At 43.3% G+C, this 23,837-nt stretch overlaps 1 protein-coding gene across 1 annotated transcript in view; it reads right to left on the bottom strand.

Moving 5' to 3' along the window:
* Window positions 1-1,765: 1,765 nt before the first annotated feature.
* LOC129331801 (cytochrome P450 2J5-like) overlaps window positions 1,766-23,837 on the bottom strand; it is a 68,950-nt gene continuing 46,878 nt past the window's right edge. The window contains exons 8-11 of the mRNA XM_054982344.1: window positions 18,185-18,326; window positions 12,214-12,401; window positions 6,875-7,016; window positions 1,766-2,693 (exon numbers count right to left, since the gene is read on the bottom strand). Of these exons, the coding sequence (XP_054838319.1) occupies window positions 2,503-2,693; window positions 6,875-7,016; window positions 12,214-12,401; window positions 18,185-18,326 (663 nt within the window). The 3' untranslated portion in view covers window positions 1,766-2,502. The remainder of the gene's footprint in view (window positions 2,694-6,874; window positions 7,017-12,213; window positions 12,402-18,184; window positions 18,327-23,837) is intronic.

Raw genomic sequence — 23,837 nt, 5'->3', positions numbered from 1 at the left:
CACAACAAAGAATAAAACAAGAACAACACAAAATAAAGTTTTAAAAAAATTATTTTCTCCCTTCCAAAGTACAAGTAGGCAAAGCATTATGACACATTACACCAGCAGTCCCCCACACAGAAAAATTAAAACAAAACTCACTTAACATCAGAGAATCACAAAACACGATTCCTGTCAAAAACACTTTATTTCTTGAACAGCTTTAGGTTACACAGCAGGGGGGAACAGCAAAGGGCATGGCAGCACTATCTTACACAAAAATAACACAACTCACTTCACATTAAAGAATCACCCCAAAAAATTGCTGTCAAAAGCACTTTATTTCTGTAACTGCTTTAGGTTACACAGTAGGAAGGCACCACAGAGTAGGAAAGCAGTGTACTACACAAAAATAACACAACTCACTTCACATCAGAGAATCACACAAACACAATTGCTGTCAAAAACGGTGAAGTGGGTTGTATTATTTTTTGTAGTACATTGCTATCATGCCCTGTTGTGCCCTCCTACTGTGTAACCTAAAGCTGTTCAAGAAATAAAGTGTTTTTGCCAGGAATTGTGTTTCTGTGATTCTCTGATGTTAAGTGAGTTGTGTTATTTTTGTGTAAGATAGTGCTGCCATGCCCTTTGGTGTTCCCCCCTGCTGTGTAACCTAAAGCTGTTCAAGAAATAAAGTGTTTTTGACAGGAATCATGCTTTGTGATTCTCTGATGTTAAGTGAGTTGTGTTATTTTTGTGTAAGATAGTGCTGCCATGCCCTTTGGTGTTCCCCCTTGCTGTGTAACCTAAAGCTGTTCAAGAAATAAAGTGTTTTTGACAGGAATCATGCTTTGTGATTCTCTGATGTTAAGTGAGTTGTGTTATTTTTCTGTGTGTGGGACTGCTGGTGTAATGTGTCATAATGCTTTGCCTACTTGTACTTTGAAAGGGAGAAAATAATTAAAACTTTATTTTGTGTTGTTCTTGTTTTATTCTTTGTTGTGCAGTTGGTTCCCATCATAGGGAACAATGGGGCTGGCTGGCCAGCCATCTCTGTAGGTGGTGGGGGAATTTGAGGGAGGGTGTCTGTGGTTCAGGTGCTCTTTCACAGGGACCAGCTGGCACTCAGAAGTGTGCCCACCATTGTGGCACCCCTGGGCTGTGCAGAATTGCCCAGGGAAAGAGAGTTTAGAAGTTCCCAGCATAGGGAACAAAGGGAGAGGGCTGGCCTTTGCCAGCCTGTTCCTGGGGTTATGGGTGTGGGGCAGGTGGGGGTGGATTTGGGTCTGTGAGGGGCTAATGTGGGGATTTGGGTCTGTGTGTGGCAGCTGGGGGGGAATTGGGTTTGTGTGGGGCTGTAAGGGGTGGACTTTAGGGGCTGAGTGGACCTACTTTGGGAGGCCATGAAATGCCCCCCCAAGTGGGAGCAGGCTGAGCCTTGGTGGGGGGGTGGGAGGAAGGGTGGGAGAAGGGCCCCAGAGGGCTGGGGGGCATTTTGCATGCAAAATGCCACCCCTGGCAAGACAAGCCTTCCCCAGCTGTCAGTGGTAGAGAAAAGAGCACCTACTTGGGGAGGCCATGAAATGGCCCCCCCAAGTGGGAGCAGGCTGAGCCTTGGTGGGGGGTGGGAGGAGGGGTGGGAGAAGGGCCCCTGAGGGTGAGGGGGCATTTTGCATGCAAAATGCCACCCCTGGCAAAGGAAGCCTGCCTCTTCATTTTTTCCCCATAGGAAATAATGAAGAAGATGAGTAGCAGCATGCTAACAATATGCTGCTCCTTCGCTTTCTTATGGGAGGATGGGGGGACCTGCTTTGGGGGGCCATAACATGGCCCCCCAAAGTTCAATCTGTCTGAAACTTGGGTGGTTGTAAGAGAAGGGTTAGCGGAAGGTCCCCACCAATTTTGGGCTTATTTGGTGGGAAAATGTTTCCCCCAGACGTCCGGGAAGACGGAGGCATTTTCCCATTGAAAAGCCGAAAGAAAGCCGAAAGAATCCCGAAACGTTTCGGCTTTTTTCTTTCGGCTACCCGAAACGTTTCCGCATTCCCCGAAACGTTTCGGCATTCCCCGAAAGAAGCCGAAACACTTTTGTTTCGGCATTCTTTCGGCATTCTGAATGCCGAAACGCACATCCCTACTCCTTTCTCATCTAAAAGATCTCTGTATCTAATACTCTCATCTACGGAAAATGTCCTTGGTTGTGAGAATTCTTCTAAAGGTGAAACCCATTGTGGAACCTTCTTGTAAATTTCCAGTACAGTTTTTCCCCATATAGTCATAATGGATTTCCTAATCAAATGATTCTTGACATATTTATGCCCTTTGGCTTTCCCATACCATAGAAAAGCATGCCAACCTAGTTGCAAATCATGTACTTCTAGGGCAAGTAATCTTTGATTTTTTCTAGTAATAAACAATTCTTAAGGACCATGTTAATCAGGAGGTCTACTAAGAATCTTACTCAAGTCTGTTTAATGGGCTTACTACCAAGAACATCTTCTTATGCCATCTAATTTGTATAGTTCATGAGGCACTGCAGCAGGGAACAGCTCGGAGCTTATAAGGATGAGGGTGCACTGACGTCCCTACTACAGGCTCTTTGCTGAGTTCCTTCACTCCTTCTGGCAGCTGGAAGTTGAAGTTCCTCAGCAGGGTGGTAAAGAAGATGAAGAGCTCGATCTTTGCCAGCTGTTTCCCCAGACACACACGGGCCCCTGAAAAGAAATAGTGGGGGCAACAGTTTAATACTCTCTTTTCCTGTATTCCCTAGAATGTATCCCTTAGCTGAACATCGAGCTTGGGCATTGGGTCACGCCTTGTTCCAGTTGCCCATCATCATTTCTTTCTTTTTTTTAAACAATTTTTATTGGATGGGTTGACATACAATTCATTCATATCTTACAAATATATTTCCCCTTTTGTCCCTAGATGCATCCCAACCCCTCCCCTCCCCCCTTTTCTGTGCAGACTCCCGACAGCACTACGGTCTCGTATTTTCTTATCATTTGTTCTATATTGCTTTTCCTTTATCCCTACTAACTAGAGGTAAAATCCTAACTTACCATTACTTAATACAATTCTATAACTATTAATAAGCTATTAAAAAGCCATCAGAACATATTTCTTTTGCTCATATACTTTTCTTCAAACCATTTATTTATCATTCCCATTTTTTTTATCTAAATACATTTAGCTTAATATTTTCCCAAATAACACTATAGATTAAAATTAACAATTTAACCTTTCTCTTATTTCCATCTACAATTATATATAGATTTGCTTAGTATCAATTTGCATAGTTAAATTTCCATTACATTTCCCAATTTTTCCATTTGTCTTAATTTGCTAATTTCTTTATTTAGCTCACGATATTTCATTTGCATCATACATCCCAATTCTACAAATAGACAAACAATTAAAAAAAAAAACTATTAACAATTTTGCCTTCCTCTTAATTCCTTCTACCATTTTATATATAAATGTATTTAATATCAATTATCTAGTTAACTATACATTACATTTCCCTTATTCACTTTAACCTAATTTACTAATTCTTCAATTGACTTTTAACCTTAAAAACCCCATATCCCACTTCTAAGAAATGAAAAATAAACTCTTCAGACTTTAAACTGTGGCCTTAGTCTTTTAAGTAACTCCCACTTGTAACTTGATTCTTGTATTCGTATTGCTTTTCTCGGCTTTCTTCTTCACTTGAATTCTTCTATCACTTGGTAGCTTCTTCCACTTGAAGTAACTGGGGATGGCTCTCTCTTTCATGCTTGTTGTTAATCCTTGCACTTGATTCTTTAGAAATGCTGATATGTCTTCATTCAGATCTTCTTGCAAGTACTGCTCCGTTTCTCCTCGCCCCTCGTGTTTTTGTTGTTTACATCCTGCTGTTTTGTAATCAATTTCTGCCACCTGCTCGTCTCCTTGAGTTGTCTGCCTAGTTGCTTGCTCTTCATCTTTCAATTCCACAACTGTTTTAAATATATCCTTAGTGCTTTTAATTAAACTTTCTTTCATTTCCCGAATAAGTTGTATCAACTCTTTATGTCCCTCTGCAATTTTTTCTCCCAGCGATTTTATAGCTGATCGCATAGCAGCCTGCCGTTTCTTCTCCCCTCTCTTCAAATTTACACTAGATTTCTCCCCCCCCCAGACATCTTCTTTATCTTTTGCTTTAAATATTTGTATTATTTTAATCTCACCAGATATCGGGCGGAGAGTCTCTATGGCAACTTTAAGGTAGTTCAAAATGATGAATATCCCCTTCCTCTTGCCTTCTCGCTGCTATATCTCGCGTTGCTTCTTCAGGGACTTCTTTGCTGCTTTACTTCCTTCTTCCTGTTTTCCAAATCAAGCCTCTCTAGGCAGTTCCGCTTGATGTTCTTCTTGCTCCGTTTTCTCGCGATGTTTACTCAGCCGTTCCTCCACCTCCTCCCCTTTTCTCACAGCCAGCTATCTCTCTCCAAACCGCAAGTATGTATAAACAAAAGTTATTTTCTCTTGTTTTACGCATTATAATCCTTCAAATTTCAAATCTTCCTTCAAGATGTCTTGCTCCTGTCTTATTTTATCATCTCAGTCCACAATTTTCATTTTTAGTAAAGATTTTCCTTCTCTTTTTAAATCCGAAAGCCAAATAAAGTTCTTTTACCTCGATTTGTTCTGTTTGGGTCTTTTGTGCTGCCTCAATCGTTACCCATTAGCCAAATCTGGTTCTGAAGCTTGGGTCCTGGCGGGCTTATGCCGAACAACGACTCAAAGAGTGCTGCAGAGATGTTAGCTCGTCCTTCTTCGAGAGTAACTCAAAGCGGTGTGGGAGATCCATCGTCCTGGACCCTCCCCCCCGCTGAGATCTCGCTCTCTCTGGAACTTGTAGCGTTCTGGCTCCTCTCCTACCTGGAGAGAAGTGGCAGCCGGTGATCTGAGCACCTGGCCTGCCCAAAACAGTCACTCTTGACGGTCCAGCTCCCTGGACTGCTTCAGCCCACCATTAGCCAAACCGGAAGTCTCATCATTTCTAATTGATAAAACCAGAGCTCCCTCCACACTCAAATCCCTTGCCATGATACTTTCATTTTTGGTTCTTCTTTCTCTGACCTGCCTGTAACAAAAAAAACTACCAGCCCTATGCAAATATCATCCCACAAGTCACCCAAAAGGAAATTAGAAGATGGAACGCTATAATAAGAAAACAGTTACACTGGCTTTGAGATTGCCATTATTGCATTTATGGATCGCATTTATGAACTGCCATTCATGAGCTGATGTCATGACTTCCTTCGTTTGATCTATCCATTTAATTAGTCAATAAACTATACCACTGCTTACTAATTTGTCTTTCTTTCCAGCTCTTTTCACAATTATGTCCAGCCTCTAAGAAGTAAAAGACTTGTACTCAGTCTCTTGTTTCTTGTCTCAGGTTACATAGGGGGCTTACAACAGAGTTAGAAAGAGCATGGAAGAAGCTACAAGTGACTTTTTTCACATGGAGAACATTTGATTGTTTTTGCAAGTTTTCCTGGGAACTGAAGTCCGAGTGTCCTTCCCCTCTCTGTTACCATTGCTGCCTGAAAAGCCAGAGAAAGCCGGTAGTGGCAGCAGCTTTTGCAAATCGTTTCTCCAGTCACAAGTCTGCTGGACAAGAGGGCTCTCAATGACCATTTGGGGGCGGGCAGCTGCTACTTTCTCCCTAGACAGCAGAAGAATCTGCTGCTCCTCTAACATGCCCTTCCCCTGCTCCTGAGCTCCTGGAGAAAAACTGGAATGAGGGCATATTAGAGCAGCAGCAGATTCTTCCGCTGTTGCTACGGCTGGAGCTTCACCAACACAGTGGCTTTCTCCAGAGCAGCTCCCCGGGAGCAGGACACCCAGGGAGAAAGTAGCAGCTGCCCACCCCCAAACCATCATTGAAAGCCCTCTTGTCCAGCAGACTTGTGACTGGAGGAACGATTTGCAAAAGCTGCTGCTGCTGCTGGCTTTCTCTGGCTCTTCAGGCAGCGATTCTAACAAAGAGGGGAAGGACACTCGGACTTCACTTCCCGGGAAAACTTGCAAAAACAATCAAGTGTTCTCCATGTGAAAAAAGTCACTTGTAGCTTGGCTCTATATTGCTCTATTTGATGCTATCTCTTTGATGCTATCTCTTCCTTCTTCTTCATCTTCCTCAGGCAAACACATACTCTCTTCATCTTGCCACCATGGAGGATACAGGACTTGCTCCCAGCATCCTAGTTTAGATAGATTAGATTCTCTCTCCCCTCTTTCCTATCCTGAGTGGAGTTCCTAAATAAAAGGATTCTTATTTTCTTTACTGAAGTAAGTGGACACTATGTGAGTTTATTGCCTCATCAGCACACACGCAGAAATGCTTAGCTGTGCTCCCTGAATTATTTATTATTTATTTTATTTATATCATACTTGTATTCCGCCCTCCCCACAAGAGGGCTCAGGGTGGATAACAACCTTAAAATCATTTAAAAACGTTACATATTAAAACATTGGGTTGAATTGCTCTGTTTTACTTGTTAATTTATTTATCCTATATTGCTAACATTCAGTTATGGGCCCAGCCCACTAAGCTACACTGTCTTGATATTGAAGCGTACCTAAGGAGTTAAAAGCTGGCTTGGTGGCTAAAAAGAGGATGAGCTGACTGGCAGTTTTAACCAAAAAAGGAACTCTGACAGAATTTAATTTCCAGTTATCCCCCCCCCCCGCCTGAAAATCATATCTTACAAAAATATTGTTTGGCATAATTGGTAATGCATATACAGAATGCAATCAGAACATTCTGTATATGGGGAAAATATTCCATTCTTCTTTGTTCTTCAGACCACTTCATAAACATGGCTACTAATCATGAACAAGTTCAAAGTTCTGCCTTTACCTGCACCAAATGGAAGAAATGCTTCTCTTTCCACAAATCTTCCATCCTTGTCCAAAAAACGATTTGGGTTGAACTCCCGGGGTGTCTCCCATTTCTTGGGATCAAGAAGAACAGAGCGGAGATCAGGAATAATATTGGCCCCCTGCAAGGGAAAAAATGTTGACTCAGGAAGCATCCAGACCAGAACAAAAATAATCAAAATTGTATTTGCATTTGGATGAGAGAACGATGAAACATACCTCTTTTCAGAACTTTCTTACTATTGTATTTGTTTACTTCTCTCTCTCTCTCTCTCTCTCTATCTATCTATCTGATACTGCTCAAATGGCTAATGCCTAGAGCAGAAATTAAAATAGGAAAAAAATTACTTAATATTATTTCTCTGATATTTATTTTTTTCCACCGTACATTTTTCCACAGAAAGAGCAACAAAATTATTTATATCCGAAAATAACCATGTGACCTGGGCTCTCATATTATGTAGTTCCATATTTTTATGGAGAGGGATGATTAAGCTAGCCCTCAACTTATTAAATATGGGACACTCTATAATCATGTGTACAATGGTTTTAACAGTATCATATGGGCACCTGCATGTTATGTTAGTATATGGTAATTTCAAACCTGCCAAGGAAAGAGCATTCATTCTTGCCAAAGTAAAAGCTCTTCTAAGATTTAGTACTGTCAAATAATAAAAATACTTTGGCAGTTGTATTGGGAGAGCAATACCTAAATAAAGAGTAGAACATGCCCTCTGAGCCCTAACAGATGTACTCATAGTTAGAGATGGGCACGAACAGAAATACGAACATAAAAAAGGCACAAACAGCTCAATCTGCTGTTCGTGAACAAGCTGTTCATGAGGCCCCATTCTAAACGAACAGGTGGTCGTTGCAAGCTTGTTCATTGTTGTTCGTCTTGCTGTTCGTTAAGCCAGTCTGGCACCTGCAATCAATTCCCTTGGCAACTTAGGCAGGGATTGTCTGAACTCTGTCTGAACTCCTGCTGTTGCCCTGGAAACCCCAATCTAAACTCAATTTAGCTTGATAGGCAGGTTTTTCTTTCAAGTGTGGAGCTCCAAATTTGTTACAAGGGAGCAAAGAGCAGTGGAGAGGGAGGCTCCCAGTTCTGGTTTAGTTTGCAGACAGTGGAGAGGGAGAGACAGTTGCTATTGGCATTTTGATACAGTGCATTGGAGCTTGAATTTTCTTTGTGTGTGGTGGGATCAGGATCTACCCCTTCAAGTTCCAGATCTGCTGCCAAGCTCTGGGCCAAGCTATTATTTATTATTGGTACCTTTCCTGCTGCCTGCTCAGGTAAGGTTTCTGGGAGTGGTGCGGTAGGCATCTTGACCAAACTTGGATGATGGCTGGTGGAGAGCCTGCTGGCCCCCACAAACAGACAACCACAAACATGTTCGTGAACAGCGCCATGTTTGTGGTTGTTTATGAGTCCCTGTTCGTGGATGGAAACAAACAACGAACATCATGTTCATTTTTTTCCTGTTCATGCCTATCTCTACTCATAATATCCAGCTTCCTCACATGCATTTTTATTTGTCTGATTATGTCCTATTCCTTCGTTTCTGTAATCTTGGCCACATCATTTAATATTTCTAGGCATTTCATTTTCATTTCCAGTAGTTGGAACGTTTATGTTTATGTTTATTTGCCTGGATGAGTCCAAGTAAATGTTTATTTGCCTGGATCAATCCAAGTAAAGTAGGCCTTCCTTCAGATTAAATTAAACAGCAAAGGTGCAAGAATCCCTTCTTAACACCATTATCTAGGGTAAATGGCCCAGATAGCTGTCCTGATTCTCAACATCTAATCGGGGCAATAGGGAAGCAGTATAGCTGTTTTATTAGATAAAGGAGATGCGCTTCAGTGGCATATTTCTTCAGCTTTTCCTGTAAATTGAGCCTGCAGATTGTATCAAACACTGATTTAAGATTCATGAAGGCAGTTGCCAACATGCCTTCTCTAGAGCTCGTATAGTTGTCTACCAAGTACTAAAGTATATGGTAGTGGTTGATTGTACTTGCTCCTTTCTGGAAACCAGCCTGTTCATTCACCAAAATATCATTTTCTTCAATCCAGGATATATGCTTTTCAGAAAGCATTGTGACATCAAGTTTCCTATGGTGGACAATAGCCTTATTGGGTGATAATCCATTGGATCCCCCTTATTATAAATCAGGACAATTATCGCACTGCACCAAACTTCGGGCATGTCCTCCATCTTGTTTATAGCAGTAAAATCTAAGGCCAAAATCTGTGCCCACCAATCTGGATCGATTTTAAATAATTCTGCCGGAATTAGGTCAGGGCCATGTGTTACTGGAGACGGTTCCTTAATGCCCAATGGCAACTTTGGCCTTCTATCTGGTATATCTCTATTTCTATTTGCAAGAACAGAAGTGAAAAAAGCTTTCCAAATAGTTGCAGAAATATGACATGATATAGAAAACTTTGTGTTTAAAGCTTTTGCTATTACACTCCAGAACACTTTTTCTCTTCCTTTTTTTTTGTTTTTATGACCCAGAGTAGACATTCCCATTCATTTTCATGAGCCTCAAATTTTCAATATTTTTAAAATTCTTTTTTCAACTTCAGAATATTTAGCAGTACCTCCATTCTGCTCGATGAAGGTTCCTAACTGATCTTTTTAATGCCTTGCAGTCAAAATCATACCAGGTATTTTGGCCGAGTGTGCCCAGTTCCATAGACTTAGGGCCAAGCTACAAGTGACAAATGACACTTGAATGGCAAGTGGATTGAGTGGAGGGCAAGTGAACAGGGAGAAATACACTTGCCGTTCAAGTGTCATTCGTCACTTGTAGCTTGGCCCTTAGTTGTTACCAAGAAAGGCTTTAAAAGGTCAGTAAATTAATTAAGTAGCTCCACATTTCCTCTATTCTTGGCTTCTTGGGAGACTTTATATCTATTTTTTATCAAGTCCATTTGTGTTTTAATTTTGTCTTCCATTTCTTCACACCATCTCAGTGATCTTAGAGTATTATGTGTCTGGGCTAAAGCTAAGTTTGTTTCATGAGGAGAGAGGCAACAGATGTCTAGGCATAATAATAATTGCACTGAATAGTGATTGCCCACCAAGTAGTCCATTACTTCCAAACTTTCAACTCTATGAAGTCGGTAGCAGAAGCAACAAAATAATCTACTGCGCTTGCCCTTTTATGATTTATACTGATATAGTCTCCTTTTCTGGTGATATGACTGTATAGGAAACACCTGATACCTTTTAAAATTCTCCTGCATCAAAAATATCAATGTTGGTATCAGAAGGGAATAGAAATGGAGAGGAACTCCATTTATTCTTCCTTCTTGTCATCCATCCAAGGATGTTCAGTACTATTTTAGTACATTCAAGTATCAAGGGATGCATGAGCAGATCCAGGTTTGATGTAGGGTTCAAACTGCCTTATTAAATGCATCACCCTTCCCATCCTTGCCTTTAAATTGGAAATGTACCCCATCTCCTTGTTTACATAGCTGTTGCTTTCTCGTTGGCAAAGTAGGTAACACTGCTGCCTTCATTTTTAAATCCCTGCTGTTCTTGCTCTCATTATTATTGTCAGGCTATGGATGACAGGACATGGTAGACAGATCCCTGGACCATTGCAGCAAGACACGGGTTCTTGATTAAATGGTTTTTATTCAGAAATCAGATCATTTCCATATATATGTCCATAGGACTACTCAGAAGCAAGGTAAGCATCTAAGCAGCAAGAGTAAAAGTTGATAGGAATTACATATGAGAGAGACTTTTCTTTTAACATTCAAGTCTGCTCTCTTCCCCCCTCCCAATCATAAACAAGATTTTGGTGCTTTTCTTGTGTGAAAACATTTCACATATTTGCAATATCAAGTTGAGTCACTAGAAAGCAAGACATAGCAAAGTCTGAGAGGGGGTAGCATACAAGGTCAGAAACACTGGAATCTGCTGCAATTCATTAGATAAACACCTGTGAAAGCCTGTGAAAGGAATAGTTATGACATTGGTAAAATGGCATCGAGTTACAGCAGGATACATTGATTCAGAACAAAAGGATCACTAAAATTGGCATGGATGGGGCTCAGACATGACATTTATGTCCTACTGACTCCTTATTATCCTTATTTTCCTTTGCCAGGAAGTCTTTTTATGAATTTTGTCAGTGTATCTAGTTTCTCAAAGATTTTCATTAAAGTATTAGATATTAAACATGTCCAGTTTGCCAACACTTCCAGAGCTATTTGTTGTTTTCACCGTTTTCTGTTTTTCCCCTCGAAGTTAATCTATAATAGCTATGTGGGATGTAGGTCCTAGAGTAGTGTTTCAAGAGATTTTTAAGGGACTTGGTGGGGTTATGACCATATTCCTAAAAAGAGAAGACCTATCTGAGGTTTTATAGTAAGATTTTTCCCCATCTTGCTCTGCTTAGAAGGGGGTATATGTTCATCAGGAGAATGCACTCTTTTCTTTCCCATTATTGTATATATTGTTGACTCTATTATAGGTTCGTTAATTTGACCAGATGGATATCTAAAATCAATTTAAATTCAGTTTAATCTATTTAATTCCCAATACTTCATTTACTATGCTAAAACACAAATCAGTTTCCAGATCACTAAAATATCTAGGGCAAAATGCCTTTTCGTTTAGCACTAAACAGTTAATGCTTAGACCATTTAAAAAGCTGAAGACCTAGAATGGGCCGCTAAAATAAGTCACTAAATAAATCACTAAAATGTTCAAAGTCCTAACCAAAATAGCCTTGAAAAGGGTTCTAAGGGTAAAAGCCCTGCAGACCACATGTGAAACAGGAACAGCCCGAACAAAACATTACAAAAACAAGACCAAGCAACCAACATGAAAGGACACAGGGTCAATTTATATGCTAAACAAAACCAAACAAACTCCTTTGAAATTTCCCTTCTCCCCTTGGGCAGGCATTGGCAAATCACATGTGTTAGTTTCTTGCAAGGAACACCTAGCTAGGGGTCAACATAAGTCAGCTATGACAAGTACACTTTCCACCACCCCTACACTACAATAAAATCATTGCTGAAAATGTCCAGGTGCCATGTATGGCTGCCAATGTTGGCTTGGCAAATTCCTGGAGATTTTGGGAAGGTTCTATCTAGGGAACTGATTGCTGTCATGTGGAGATCTATTATAATTTACTAGTGTCATGGGATGTGTCCCCTGTTTGAAAACAGGAGAAGTTTCTTTGCCCTTCAGGAATTTCTAGAGGAAGTCCCTATAGGGATTCATCTCTTAAGGGCCATCTGTGATGCATAACGCTCTTCAGAAGCAGGAGTGCAATTATAACATACCTTCGGAAGGAAAAAACCATAAACATTCACATTCTTCACACATTGTCTGTGGACCCCAGTTAACAAGACGTAGTGGGAACGCAGGATCTCATGAATCACAGCATTGGTATAAGGCAACCACTTTTGATCCTCATAGCTAAATGATGGAGAAGAACCCAAAACATCTTCTATCTCCTTCTGTACTTTCTCTGAGGAAAATATTTTAAAAAATGAAGTGTTATCCTGAGCATTGTATTTATCTCTACGAAATCTATGAATCTCTGAAACTATTCCATAGGATTCTGCTCAAGAAACCTAAATATAAAATGTTAACTGTAGGCAAGCTGCAGCATCCCAAAATGTTACGGTTGCATGGTTTCTTTCCTCCAGGTGGGGCCAGGAAATCTCCTAGTATTACAGCTGATCTCCAGACTACTCAAAAAGAGTCCAGTAGCACCTTTAAGACTAACCAATTTTATTGTAGCATAAGCTTTCGAGAATCAAGTTCTCTTCGTCAGATGCATGATCTAAACTGGTCAAATACAGAAGAGGAGGGGAGATAGGGGAGAGAAGGAGACATATATCAGAAGGGGACAGGATGCAATTAGCGGGGAGGCAACCAAAACATTCCTTTGCTAGTAAATGTAAACATCTCCTTTTGGTGTGGAGTCAGTTTGCCGTGTTAGTTTGACTAACACGGCTAACTCCTCTGGATCTCCAGACTACTGACTCTGCTGATCTTCTTCCCATTTCCAGACTCTATTCTCTCCAGGAACTTCCCTCAAATTTCCAGGAATTTTCCAAGCTGGATTTGATAACCATATAAGCATGAGTTATTTGGTCTGTTCCTCTCTTGGCAGCGGCCCAATCTTGGCCATTTCAGTCCCAACTTGGGCCAAAATGGGCCCATTATTATTATTATTATTATTATTATTATTATTATTATTATTATTATTATTAAAATGTCCAAAACAGGCTCCAAACAGCCAGGATCGGGCCCGATTCAGGCTAGGGCAAGGAGGCAAGCAGACTTGAATCATGGTGGTGTCGCTGAGTCCCACAACTGCAAATATGGTACCACTGAGTTACACCACCTCTTTTCTCAGAAAAAAAAAGCCCAGTAAGACACAGCAGGGGTTGGTTGGGTTATCCTCCAGAATTAGGTTTTCTGATTTCCTTAATACAGAGAGAGATCTAGCAGGTGATGAGCATTATCATAGACCCAAGGGACAGTCATCTTCCAAGGGACAACCATCTGTCACTCGGTCTTTTGTTCACTTCTCACTGCCTCACTTTATGACCTGCACATTCCAGATCATAAACATCTGTACTTGTTGCCAGCCATCTCCTGAACATTCTCTCGCCTGACAGTTAACTTAAATCACCCTATAGAATTCAAACGTTTTTTTCTCCAACCCTGTCCTGAGCAAGCAGCAACTAAATCTTAGCATCTCCTGCATTTTTACAACACAAATATAAACCCCAAACCACCAATACTTTGCAACCAAGTTTCCGGATCATCCTTCTGTGACTTGGCACAGGCCCCTTAGAGATACGAGCTGGCCTTTATCTCTACACTTCTCTCTTCTACTCTCCACATAGGACTCTACAGGATTTCCTCACTCTATAGGACAGGTTGTATGCTTTCATCCCCACCCCACCCCCATTCCATTTATAGGCAGGTAGCTGTAAAGGAAAGGTTTTTGGTTTGCTGCTTTTACATTTCTCTCTCTCTCTGTCTCTTCCATTTAAGTACTTGTGGCTTGATTTGGCTTGTTTATTCAATAAAAACTTTAAATTTAAGAATGTTTATTCCCCCTTATTCTTTTGGGTGCTGCGATGAATCTGGACTTTGGTATACACAGGTAAAGGATCCCAAAGTATTATCTTAAATATTCCACCATGCGTTTGTTCTCTGCTAGCAAGGGGATGCCTTTGCTTCTTGCAAGGCATCCACGTGTATAGCAATTTGGGTAAAATATGTTTCCTTCTCTATCAATAGGTGGAGGCACAGCATGCCTTCAAGCCAGGCCTGAATATGCATAAGAAGAGTTAGGCTGCTTGATTCTGGTGGGCAGATACAGTCACTTGCTGAAGACCAGGAATTCCTGTTCTTTACTTCCCAAGGATGAGGCCCCACTGCGAAAACTGCAGTTGAAGTTCTCACCCACTGAGAACCAAAATCAGGAAACAGGGTTCAGGCAGCGAGTAACACCCTGCCTCCCAGGCAGTGAGCCCTTGACTCCTGGTCAGGCAAGGCCACCCCAGACCTTTGTGCAGCCTGTAGCAACCAAAGTACAGCCCTGCTGAACATGGCTGGATGTTGTACACCTGGGCCAGAGGGCAGGGTTTTGGGAAGAGAAGCAGGGTCCAGATCTCACTAACATGAGGCCAGGAGATCTCAGGCAGGGAGGTGGGCCCAGCCAGAGTTCAGTGGCAGGCATCATGCCTTGGCAACTGTCCCCTAGGACTGCCTTTTAGGTCACCAAGCTGGGACCAGAAGATGACAAGAATGCCCAGACTGGAGAGTGGGGACCTAGTAAAGGAAGGAGGTTGAGGTCCAGCTCTTGCTCATTTGAGGCCATGAGATGTTGCATGGGGAGGTGGGCCCAGACAGGATTGAGGGGCAGGCATCAGGCCTGTTGCATCCTCCAGCTCCCAGGGTAGTGTACGGGGGAAGTGCAGATGCCCCAGGGGATTGGTGGTCTCCTGGGAAGGGGTGGTGACAGGCTGTCTTAAAAAGGGCTTCTCTCAGTGAGGCAGGGGAGGAAACAACTGGTATGACCTGGCGGCGGGTAGTAGTAGGAACCAGGCAATGCAGCGGGTAGTAGTAGGAACCAGGTAATGGATCCTCCTCCCCTACCAATTCTGAGGCTTAGGGAGGAGACCCTGAGTGCTCAACAGGATGGCGGAAGGACAGCCCGGAAGGAAGGGCAGTGCAGTAGCTCACAAACTGGTGGAGAATGTGGGCAGTGGCCCTACCATAAAGTGCCCCCCTCCGTACCTCCTTACCCTCACATGTGGAATGGCAGTAGGTCCCTGCTCTGCCCCCGGTGCTACATGGCCCCAATGACTGGGCTTCAGTATCACCCTCTGGAGAAACCCTAGCAGGGGCATCTCCAATACAAATCGACCTTACCCACTCCAGGCAGTGGCTGACAGAGCATCAGATCACCTGCTCGAAGTGGCCCAGCAGCAGCATGATGCTCTTTCAAGACATACACCAAATGCTGGATGTTGGCCAGGCAGGTGGAGCACCTAGTGTGCAAGGATTTGGTGGCAGTCCCCAGAGGACCCTTTCACTTTGTCAAGCTTGGACAAGAGGAGTACATGGATGCTTATCTACAGGCCTTCAAGCAGACCTCAGATGTAACCCGGTGGCTAAAAGAACATTGGGCCTTCCTCTTAGGGCCATACCTAATGGGAGTGGCACAGGTGGCCCTGAAGGACTATGTCAAGATGAAGATAGGAGACACCATCAATGAAGGATGAGGCAAAGCTAGGGGGAGCCCTGCTGGAGTGGGATGAGGCAGTGCCAGGGAGGCTACTGCCAAGGCTGGTCAAGGTGGTGACGCTTCCCAGGGAAAGGCCTCACCATGAATACCACAGCCAAAGCTCTTGCCTGCTGGAAACCAAGCGCAGGCAGTGGGGCCTGGGCAGCCAGTGTTATGTTGCCTCTCGGGCAGCGAGCCCTAAACTCCCAGTCAAGTGAGGTTATCCTGGACCTCAGTGCAGCCTGCAGCAGCCGATGGATGGTGCTGTCCGACATGGCCAGGCCAAGAACACCGGGTCTGGAGTGCGGGGGCCTGGTAAGGGAAGGAGAGTGAGGTCCAATTCTCGTTGATGTGAGGCCATGGGAAGTTGAGTGGGGAGGTGGGCCAAGCCGGGATTGAGGAACAGGCATCAGGCCTGTCATATCATCCAGGCCCTGGGGGAGTGAATGGAGGAAGGGTGGACACTCCAGGGGATTGGTGGGCTCCTGGGAGGGAGTGGAGGCAGGCTTACTTAAAAGGGGCTACTTCCAGTGAGGCTGGGGAGGAAAAAGCTGGCGTGACCAGGCAGGCAGAGAGTCATGATGCAGCAGGTAGTAGGAGGAAACAGGTGATGCAACCCCCTCCTCTACCCAATTCTGAAGTTTAAGTAGGAGCCCCCAAGTGCTGAACAGGATGACAGAAGGACAACCTAGTGGGACAGGCAGTGCAGCGGATCTTATAAAATTACTGTAATAAATTCTACAAAGCTGGAAACCTTGATGAATTTTTTGAGAATGTTGCAGGAATGCAGTCTTGTTCCCAATAGCACATTTTGTGTGTTTATTTAATACTAGCAACAAAGCCCGTTGTGGAAAAAAAATACAACGGGCTCTAGAAAGGGGATAGTGGGCAGGAGGGCATTCCCTCCTCCTCTGTCACTGATCCCAGCCAGATGAAGACGAGGGGGCGGGCATGGCCACCTCATGATCCCGGCTGGGGGGCCATGCCTCCTGCTCCATGCCTGATCTTGGCCAAGTGAAGGGGAGTGGGCATTTCCACCTGCTTCACTCCTGAACCCTGCTGGGTGAAGTTGGGGGTGGCCATTACCTCCTTCTCCTCCGCTCCTGATCTCAACCAGATGAAGGTGTCAGGCATTGTCACTTGCTCCTCACCTGATCCTGGCTGGGTGAAGGGGCGGGCATTGCCACCTTTTCTGTTTCTGATCCCAGCCAGGTGAAGGGGGCGGGCATTGCCACCTGCTCTGCTCCTGATACCAGCTGGGTGATGGCAGGTTACAGGCATTGCCACCTGCTCCACTTCTGATCTCGACTGGGTGAAGGGGGGAGAGGGCATTGCCACCTGCTTTGCTCCTGATCCGAGCTGCGTGAAGAGGGAATGGGCATTTCCACCTGCTCCGCTCCTGATCCCAGCTTGGTGAAGGTGGGGGAGTGGGCATTGCCCCCTACTCCCCTCCTGATCCCAGCTGGGTAAAGGGTGGGAGGGCATTGCCACCTGCTCTGCACCTTATCCCAGCTGGGTGAAGACAGCGAATATGCGTTGCCACCTGCTCTACTCTTGATCCCAGCTGAGTGAAGGAGGGCTGGGCATTGCCACCTGCTCTGCTTCTGATCCCAGCTGGGTGAAGGTGGGGGACAGGCATTGCCACCTACTTTGCTTCTCATCCCAGCTGGGTGAAGGTGGGGGGAGGGCATTGCCCCTTCTCTGCTCCTGATCCCAGCTGGGTGAAGGCGAGTGGCAGGCATTGCCACCGGCTCAGCTCTGGATACCAGCTGGGTGAAGGCGGGGGCATGCATTGCCACCTGCTCAGTGCCTGAGCTTCCCACCGTTGTGCACTCTCTGGAGGTCTGGCTGCTGCATCTCAGCTTCCCTCCACAGCAGCACCCTCTGGAGGCACACCAGGCGATGAAGTAAGTTGACTTGAATATGCTTAGCCTTTTATATAGTAAGATATTTTCCTGCCTTTTCTACAAAGAGCTCAGAATGTTGTTTATTATCCTCTCTCTCCTCAATTTTATCCTGGGTATGACAGAGACAGTGGCCTAAGACCACACAGTGGTCACCCAGTGAGTGAAGATTGGAAATTGGGTCTCCCAGATGCTGATTCAATACTCTTAACTACTCAAAATGTTTGCACTTCCTGAAGGAAATCAAACTTCTTTATTATGGTTCTGATTCATATAATCTGTTGAAAATTACTTTTATAAACTCATTTATTTCACTCATGTTCCAATGACATTCTACTCCTCAGAATTGTTTGGATTTTTTTCTAGTTTGATGTTCTCTATCCATCTTATAGCAATATCAACTGCAGGGTTTTTTAGAAATAAGTGCCACCATATTCAGTTCATCTGTGACCTTGTTACGTGAGGTTGCATAGAATTGTACGGTGCTAGCAAAATTTGCTACGCAATATAACATTTTAAGAATAACTCATTTATTAAAAATGAAAAAAAATGAGCATTGTTTTTTCCTTGAATCAGTGCAGAAATCTCTCTTACTTTGAACATCTGGATGATTTACCATGAGGAGCAATGCCCATTGCAAAGCAGTGGTGGTAGTTTCTGTTCCTGCAATGAAGAGGTCAAAAATGCACTGAACCAGGTTCTCTTCATTGTATGTAGTTTCAGGGTCATTCTTGCTCTGTTGGTAGTAAGAAAAGAAAAGATTTACAACAAATTCTAGGCATTTTGACTATGGATTTGATCCATAGTCCATGGAGATAAAGGTCTCCAAAATGGATAGTGGAACTAAGGAGATAATGACCAAGATGTGAGAGGAAAGGGAGAAAGGTATATCATCTCTTCTAAGAGGTTATTTGGATTGTGTGACTATTCCCTATATTAAGTTTAATATTTCTGTGGGGTATAGGGTCTCCAGCTAGTGCAATCATATTGTCCGCATCCAGTGCAGATTGTATGGGAAGCTCAACAAGGTCGCAGATGCATAAAAACTGGCAGATATTTGTTGTCCTTCTCTATACTTTGCAAATGCTCTGTCTTCGGGACAAAGAAACCACGAGAAAGTCACTGCTAAATGGTAATCATTCACAATGATTACAATTGTCTGCTTTCCTCAATGAGGCTGATGCATACAGCTTTCTTTCATTGTGAAATTTCACAACAATATCAAAAGCCACTGGACCAATGATGTCCCTAGATATACCTTTTTAATACATGAGTTATTTCAAGAAGTCACTTATGTGATACTTGCCGACAGTCCACACAGCCAGGTGTTGTATGTGAAATTAGATACATACTTATTTTAATGATACTGCTCATGCAGCCTATTCGGCTCTGAGCAGTGCCACACTAGAATCAGAATTAAAAGGAAAAGTTTTTAATATATAATCTGTATAGTATTAAAATTTTAAAAATTTAGTAAGTTTTTTCCTTAACCAATTGGGAGAGAAACTTGGCTACTGCTAAAGTAGTACTAAAATCCACCCCTGCTAAAAGAAGCCTTAAATTATCCTCTATACTTCCTGGGTCCTGGATATAGGGCTTGATCTAGCTGTCTCTTGCCACGTTTAGAATATTGCATTCAAATAGACAATGTTGAAGAGTGTCTATTTGGCCAGAGCCGCAATGGCAGAGTCGTTCAGAGTAGGGAACCTTATTTAAGCATCCCAGCAACTGTCCTGATGGAATAGCATTCAGTCTGGCTAACATAAATAATTGTCAAAAATGTGGAACTGTCAGGAAATCAAAATAAGCTGGAATTGATTTTGGCAATGTTAGATCCAAGTATATCAGTGAGCATACTCTACGTGCCCTTATCATAGTACTTCTGTAGTCCTGATTACTCAGACAACCTAAGATCGAAGAAAGAGCTGCTGAAGGCCCTTGTTCTTTCAAATTATGAGGGTTCATACCCAAGGCCTGGACACAGTTTTTGATCAGCTTACTCCAAGGGCTCTGGTAAGAATCGGTTTGTAGCAGATGTGAATAGCTATTTGATTCTGTAGAAAACAGGGTTTTAATCCAAAACCGAAAAGTTGCAGCCCATACCCGTGCTTCAAAGAGATTCGGTATGTATTACACAAACAATGACCCTCTACAGAGTTATTCCTTTGAAATGAACATGCTTAGAGTAGAGCAACTCTGCACAGGATTGCATTGTTAGACATACAAACACGAACCTGTTCATTGAGAATAACACGATTCATATGGTGATAGACTAGGGCTGCCAGACCCCCAGTGGGGGCGGGGGATCCCCTGCCCCCACCCTCCCTCCCCCGCCCCACTTAGCTGGCCAGCGGGGGGAGCGCACACCTTCCATGTGTGCCCCCCTGCAGTGCTGCGCGCCCCCGCACACAGCAGCCCCAGGATCAGGCCTGTTTTGGCCTGGATTGGGGCCCCTGTGGAGTGCAGGAGCGTTCCTGCGCTCCGCAGGGGCCCACAACAGGCCCAATCCGTGCCAAAACGGGCCCAATCTGCGCCCGTTTTGGCACGGATCAGGTCCATTTTGGTGTGGATTGGGCCCATTGTGGGCCCCTGTGGAGCACAGGAACGCTCCCACACTCAACAGGGGTCCAAAATGGGCCCAATCTGCGTCAAAACGGACCCAATCTGTGCCAAAACGGGTGTGGATTGGGACCGTTTTGGTGCGGATTGGGCCCATTGTGGGCCCTTGTGGGGCGTGGGAGCATTCCTGAGCTCCGCAGGGGCCCACAATGGGCCCAATCAGCGCCCAAATGGGGGGTGCATGATGACGTCACTCCCAGAAGTGACATCATCATGCTTGCAGGAGCACGCGTGCGAGCTCTGCACGCACGCACACGAGCTCCTCCAAGGTAAGAGTCAGGCCCCTGTCTCCCGCTGGGAGATCGAGGGGGCCTGGCAACCTTATGATAGACTAGTATATGGAAGATTATGCTACAACAAATCCTTATGATACAAGACTTTGGTGTTTGTTTAAACGCATTAATTGATCATGGGTGGATAGACATCCTCAGTATTTGGCTTCTTTTTGGCACATCGCACACACACGTGGTGATTCAGTATGCTTTTTCTGAAACTTTTCCTATTCGGACACATCTACATTTTCTCTATTTTTCACTTTCTCCCACACAAGCAGCAACTGTTGAGCATGTTGAGAATCTTGCATACAGTGGATGGCATGAAGTGCTACAGCATGTGAGGACACACAGCATGTGAGGACACACAGCATGTGAGGACAGACTTCTGAACACTGGTATTAGAAATAGATTAGAACAGGATCTCTCTGACCCTTCTAAAGAGGAAAAGATGATGAGAAGAGAGCAATGCTTTTTTCTGTGCTTTCTCATTTTCAAATCGCTTTTTGATTACTGAGAAATGAGGGTGCATGGTGTACTGATCTTACGCAGGTCATGGAGAGTCCTCTGCCAAGGTCAATAAAACCTTCAAAATTTTGGTTGCTGGGGGAATAAGCTCTCCGTCTCTTGAGGGTTCTGTCTCTTTAAGGAAATTCACACTTATACAAACTCATACAGTTACAGAACTCTTATCTCTTTGTTGTAATGTAATTTGTCCCCCACCCGGCTGACAGCCAAGGGCTTGAGGCTGGGGGCTGCATTTGCCACCGTGCAGGAGAAGCGGCAGCATTTCCCCGGCCTCTCAGGGTCACGTGGGAAGGGGGCGGGGCTAAGTGCCTTAACAGGACACATATATGAAAAACGTGTGAAAGTACTGTGTGATGCAAAAGAAAGAGGTAGTTTGCAAATGCCAAATTTGAGATTATATCATGAAGCGATTTGTTTGACATGGTTAAGAGATTGGGAGAACCTATCTAACCATAAGTTTCTAACTTTGGAAGGGCATAACAATATTTTGTTTGGCATGCTTATTTATGGTATAATAAATATAAAATGGATGGGATGTTTTTACATCATTATATAAGAAAAAATATTTTCTCTTTATGGCTGAAGTACAAAACATTTTTGGAAGAAAGAAGACCTTTATGGATTGTTCCTGCAGAAGTTATAAAACCGCATTCGGAATATCAAGGGAAGGAATGGCTAACTTACAAAGACTTGTTGTTAATACATGGAGATATAGTTAAAATGAAGAAAGAAGAGGACTTAACTTTTAAATATGAATGGCTGCAATACCGACAAATCAAAGACTTATATGAGTCAGATAAAAATAAATTTGGTTTCAGAAAGGAAAATTCAGAAATGGAAACACTTTTATTAGGAGATAATAGAAAAATGATTTCAAAATTTTATAAACTATTATTGAAATGGTATACAGAAGATGAAGTGGTTAAGGTTCAAATGGTGAAATGGGCATTGAATTTTAATAACGAGATTACAATGGAATCATGGGAGTATTTATGGAAAAATGCCCTGAGAATACCTACGTGTATCAATGTGAAAGAAAATTGTTATAAAATGATGTATAGATGGTATTTAACGCTGAAATTAGCAAACATGAATAATGTAATGTCAAATAAGTGTTGGAAATGTCAGGAACACGAAGGTTCCTTTTACCATATGTGGTGGACTTGTGATAAGGCAAAACAATTTTGGTCTTCTATCCACGCTGAAATACTGAAAATTTTGAAATGTAACTTGCAGAAAAATCCTGAAATGTTTTTGTTAGGACTTAATATAAAAACTATAAATGTGAGGGATAGAACATTATTATGGTATATGATTATAGTGGCAAGATTGCTGTATGCACAATATTGGAAGCAAGACAAGATACCAGAAGTTGATAAGTGGATACAAAAACTTTTGTATATGGTGAAAATGGACAAATTAACTAGAAAGCTAAAAGAACAAAGTTCAAATGATTTTTTGATGGATTGGAGAAAACTTAAAGACTATTTGGAAAAGAATTGGGATGTAAAAGACCAATTGTGGTCTATGGATAATTTTTGATGAATATCATGTAATTTGTTGAATTTAATATTGATGGTAACTTTACCTTTGAAGATTATGGAAAATAACAGAATTAGAGGGAACAATGTATGAATTATAGGGTATAAGTGCTGTTGCAGGTCTGATGGGAGGGAGGGGAAGGGTGGGTTGGGGATAAATTTGTACTTAGTAGGAGAAAGAAATAGTGAAATGTATATGTTATCTTTTATGTTTGTTCTCAACCTATCCAATAAAATGCTTCTTTAAAAAGCTCCTAAGCCTCAGCAGTGAGGGAAGGACTTGCACATGGGGTGTCCCAAGGCAGTCTGCCCACGCAGCATGGTGGCCATCACAAGCAGTACCATCCGCTCCTGGCAGACCCCTCTTCCCCATCAGTGGAGAAGCGCCTAGGGTACTCACTGGCCTGCTCCCTATTCCCAAACTGTATCCTACCAGTGACCGTCCTAAGGTGGCTCCACCTTGCCAATTACCTCAAACCTCCACAAGTAGTACAAGGTAGGCAAAAAACTACCTCCTCCCCATGCCAATTAGGGGAAAGGGGGAAAAAATCCTACCTGGCTCTGTCAACAGCAGCTGGCTAGTCCTGCACTACTACAGGGTGAGGTGGGTGGGCCGAGCATGCAGAGCCACTGCCAGCCAGCTGGGCTGAGTTGCCTCATAAGGCTCCTTTCTCCGCCCCTCTGGCCTGAGACCCAGATACCATGGAAATGCTCTGTCTCCTCCTTCCAGGGACCCAAAGAGCGGCCCCCAACCTTATCAGTGGAAGCTGCTGGCTGGGAGGGCCGTATAAGTATAAGTTATATTCAGTCATTTTAAATATTTTCTTTCTTTTGTCCCAACCACTTTGATTACCCTCCAGAGTCATTTTCTGTCATGCGGGGTAGACCTTTCAGGGGGAAACATGTCACATTACATAATCAGTGGGTCACACGTAGGGTAGAACTTCTGGTGCATAGGGAGTTCATTTCTTGTCATGAGGAGTTGAATGTCTGGGCAAAAGTACCAAAGATTGTTGGAACATCTCCTCAGGAAGGTGGCAGGGCACCTGTCAAAATGGACGAAGGTAAGTATGTCCTTTGATTCTTTTTTCTCCAGAAGGCAATGAAGGTTCACAGGAACCTACTTCCACAATTGACAGGATTACTGTTCAGGTTCCAGGACCCTCCTTTAACTCATAAAGTCTGGGTTCATAGAACTTGTACACAAATGTTAGGTTTAACAGGCCCTTAACAGGGTACTTCTTTGTCCCACAGTAACAAGTTTTCTTCCCTATCCTGACTCCAAAT

This window comes from Eublepharis macularius, chromosome 6 (genome assembly GCF_028583425.1).
Source record: "Eublepharis macularius isolate TG4126 chromosome 6, MPM_Emac_v1.0, whole genome shotgun sequence".
NCBI classification, from domain to species: domain Eukaryota; kingdom Metazoa; phylum Chordata; class Lepidosauria; order Squamata; family Eublepharidae; genus Eublepharis; species Eublepharis macularius.
Note: the sequence above shows the minus strand (reverse complement) of the source record. Positions and strands in the feature narration are given on the sequence as shown.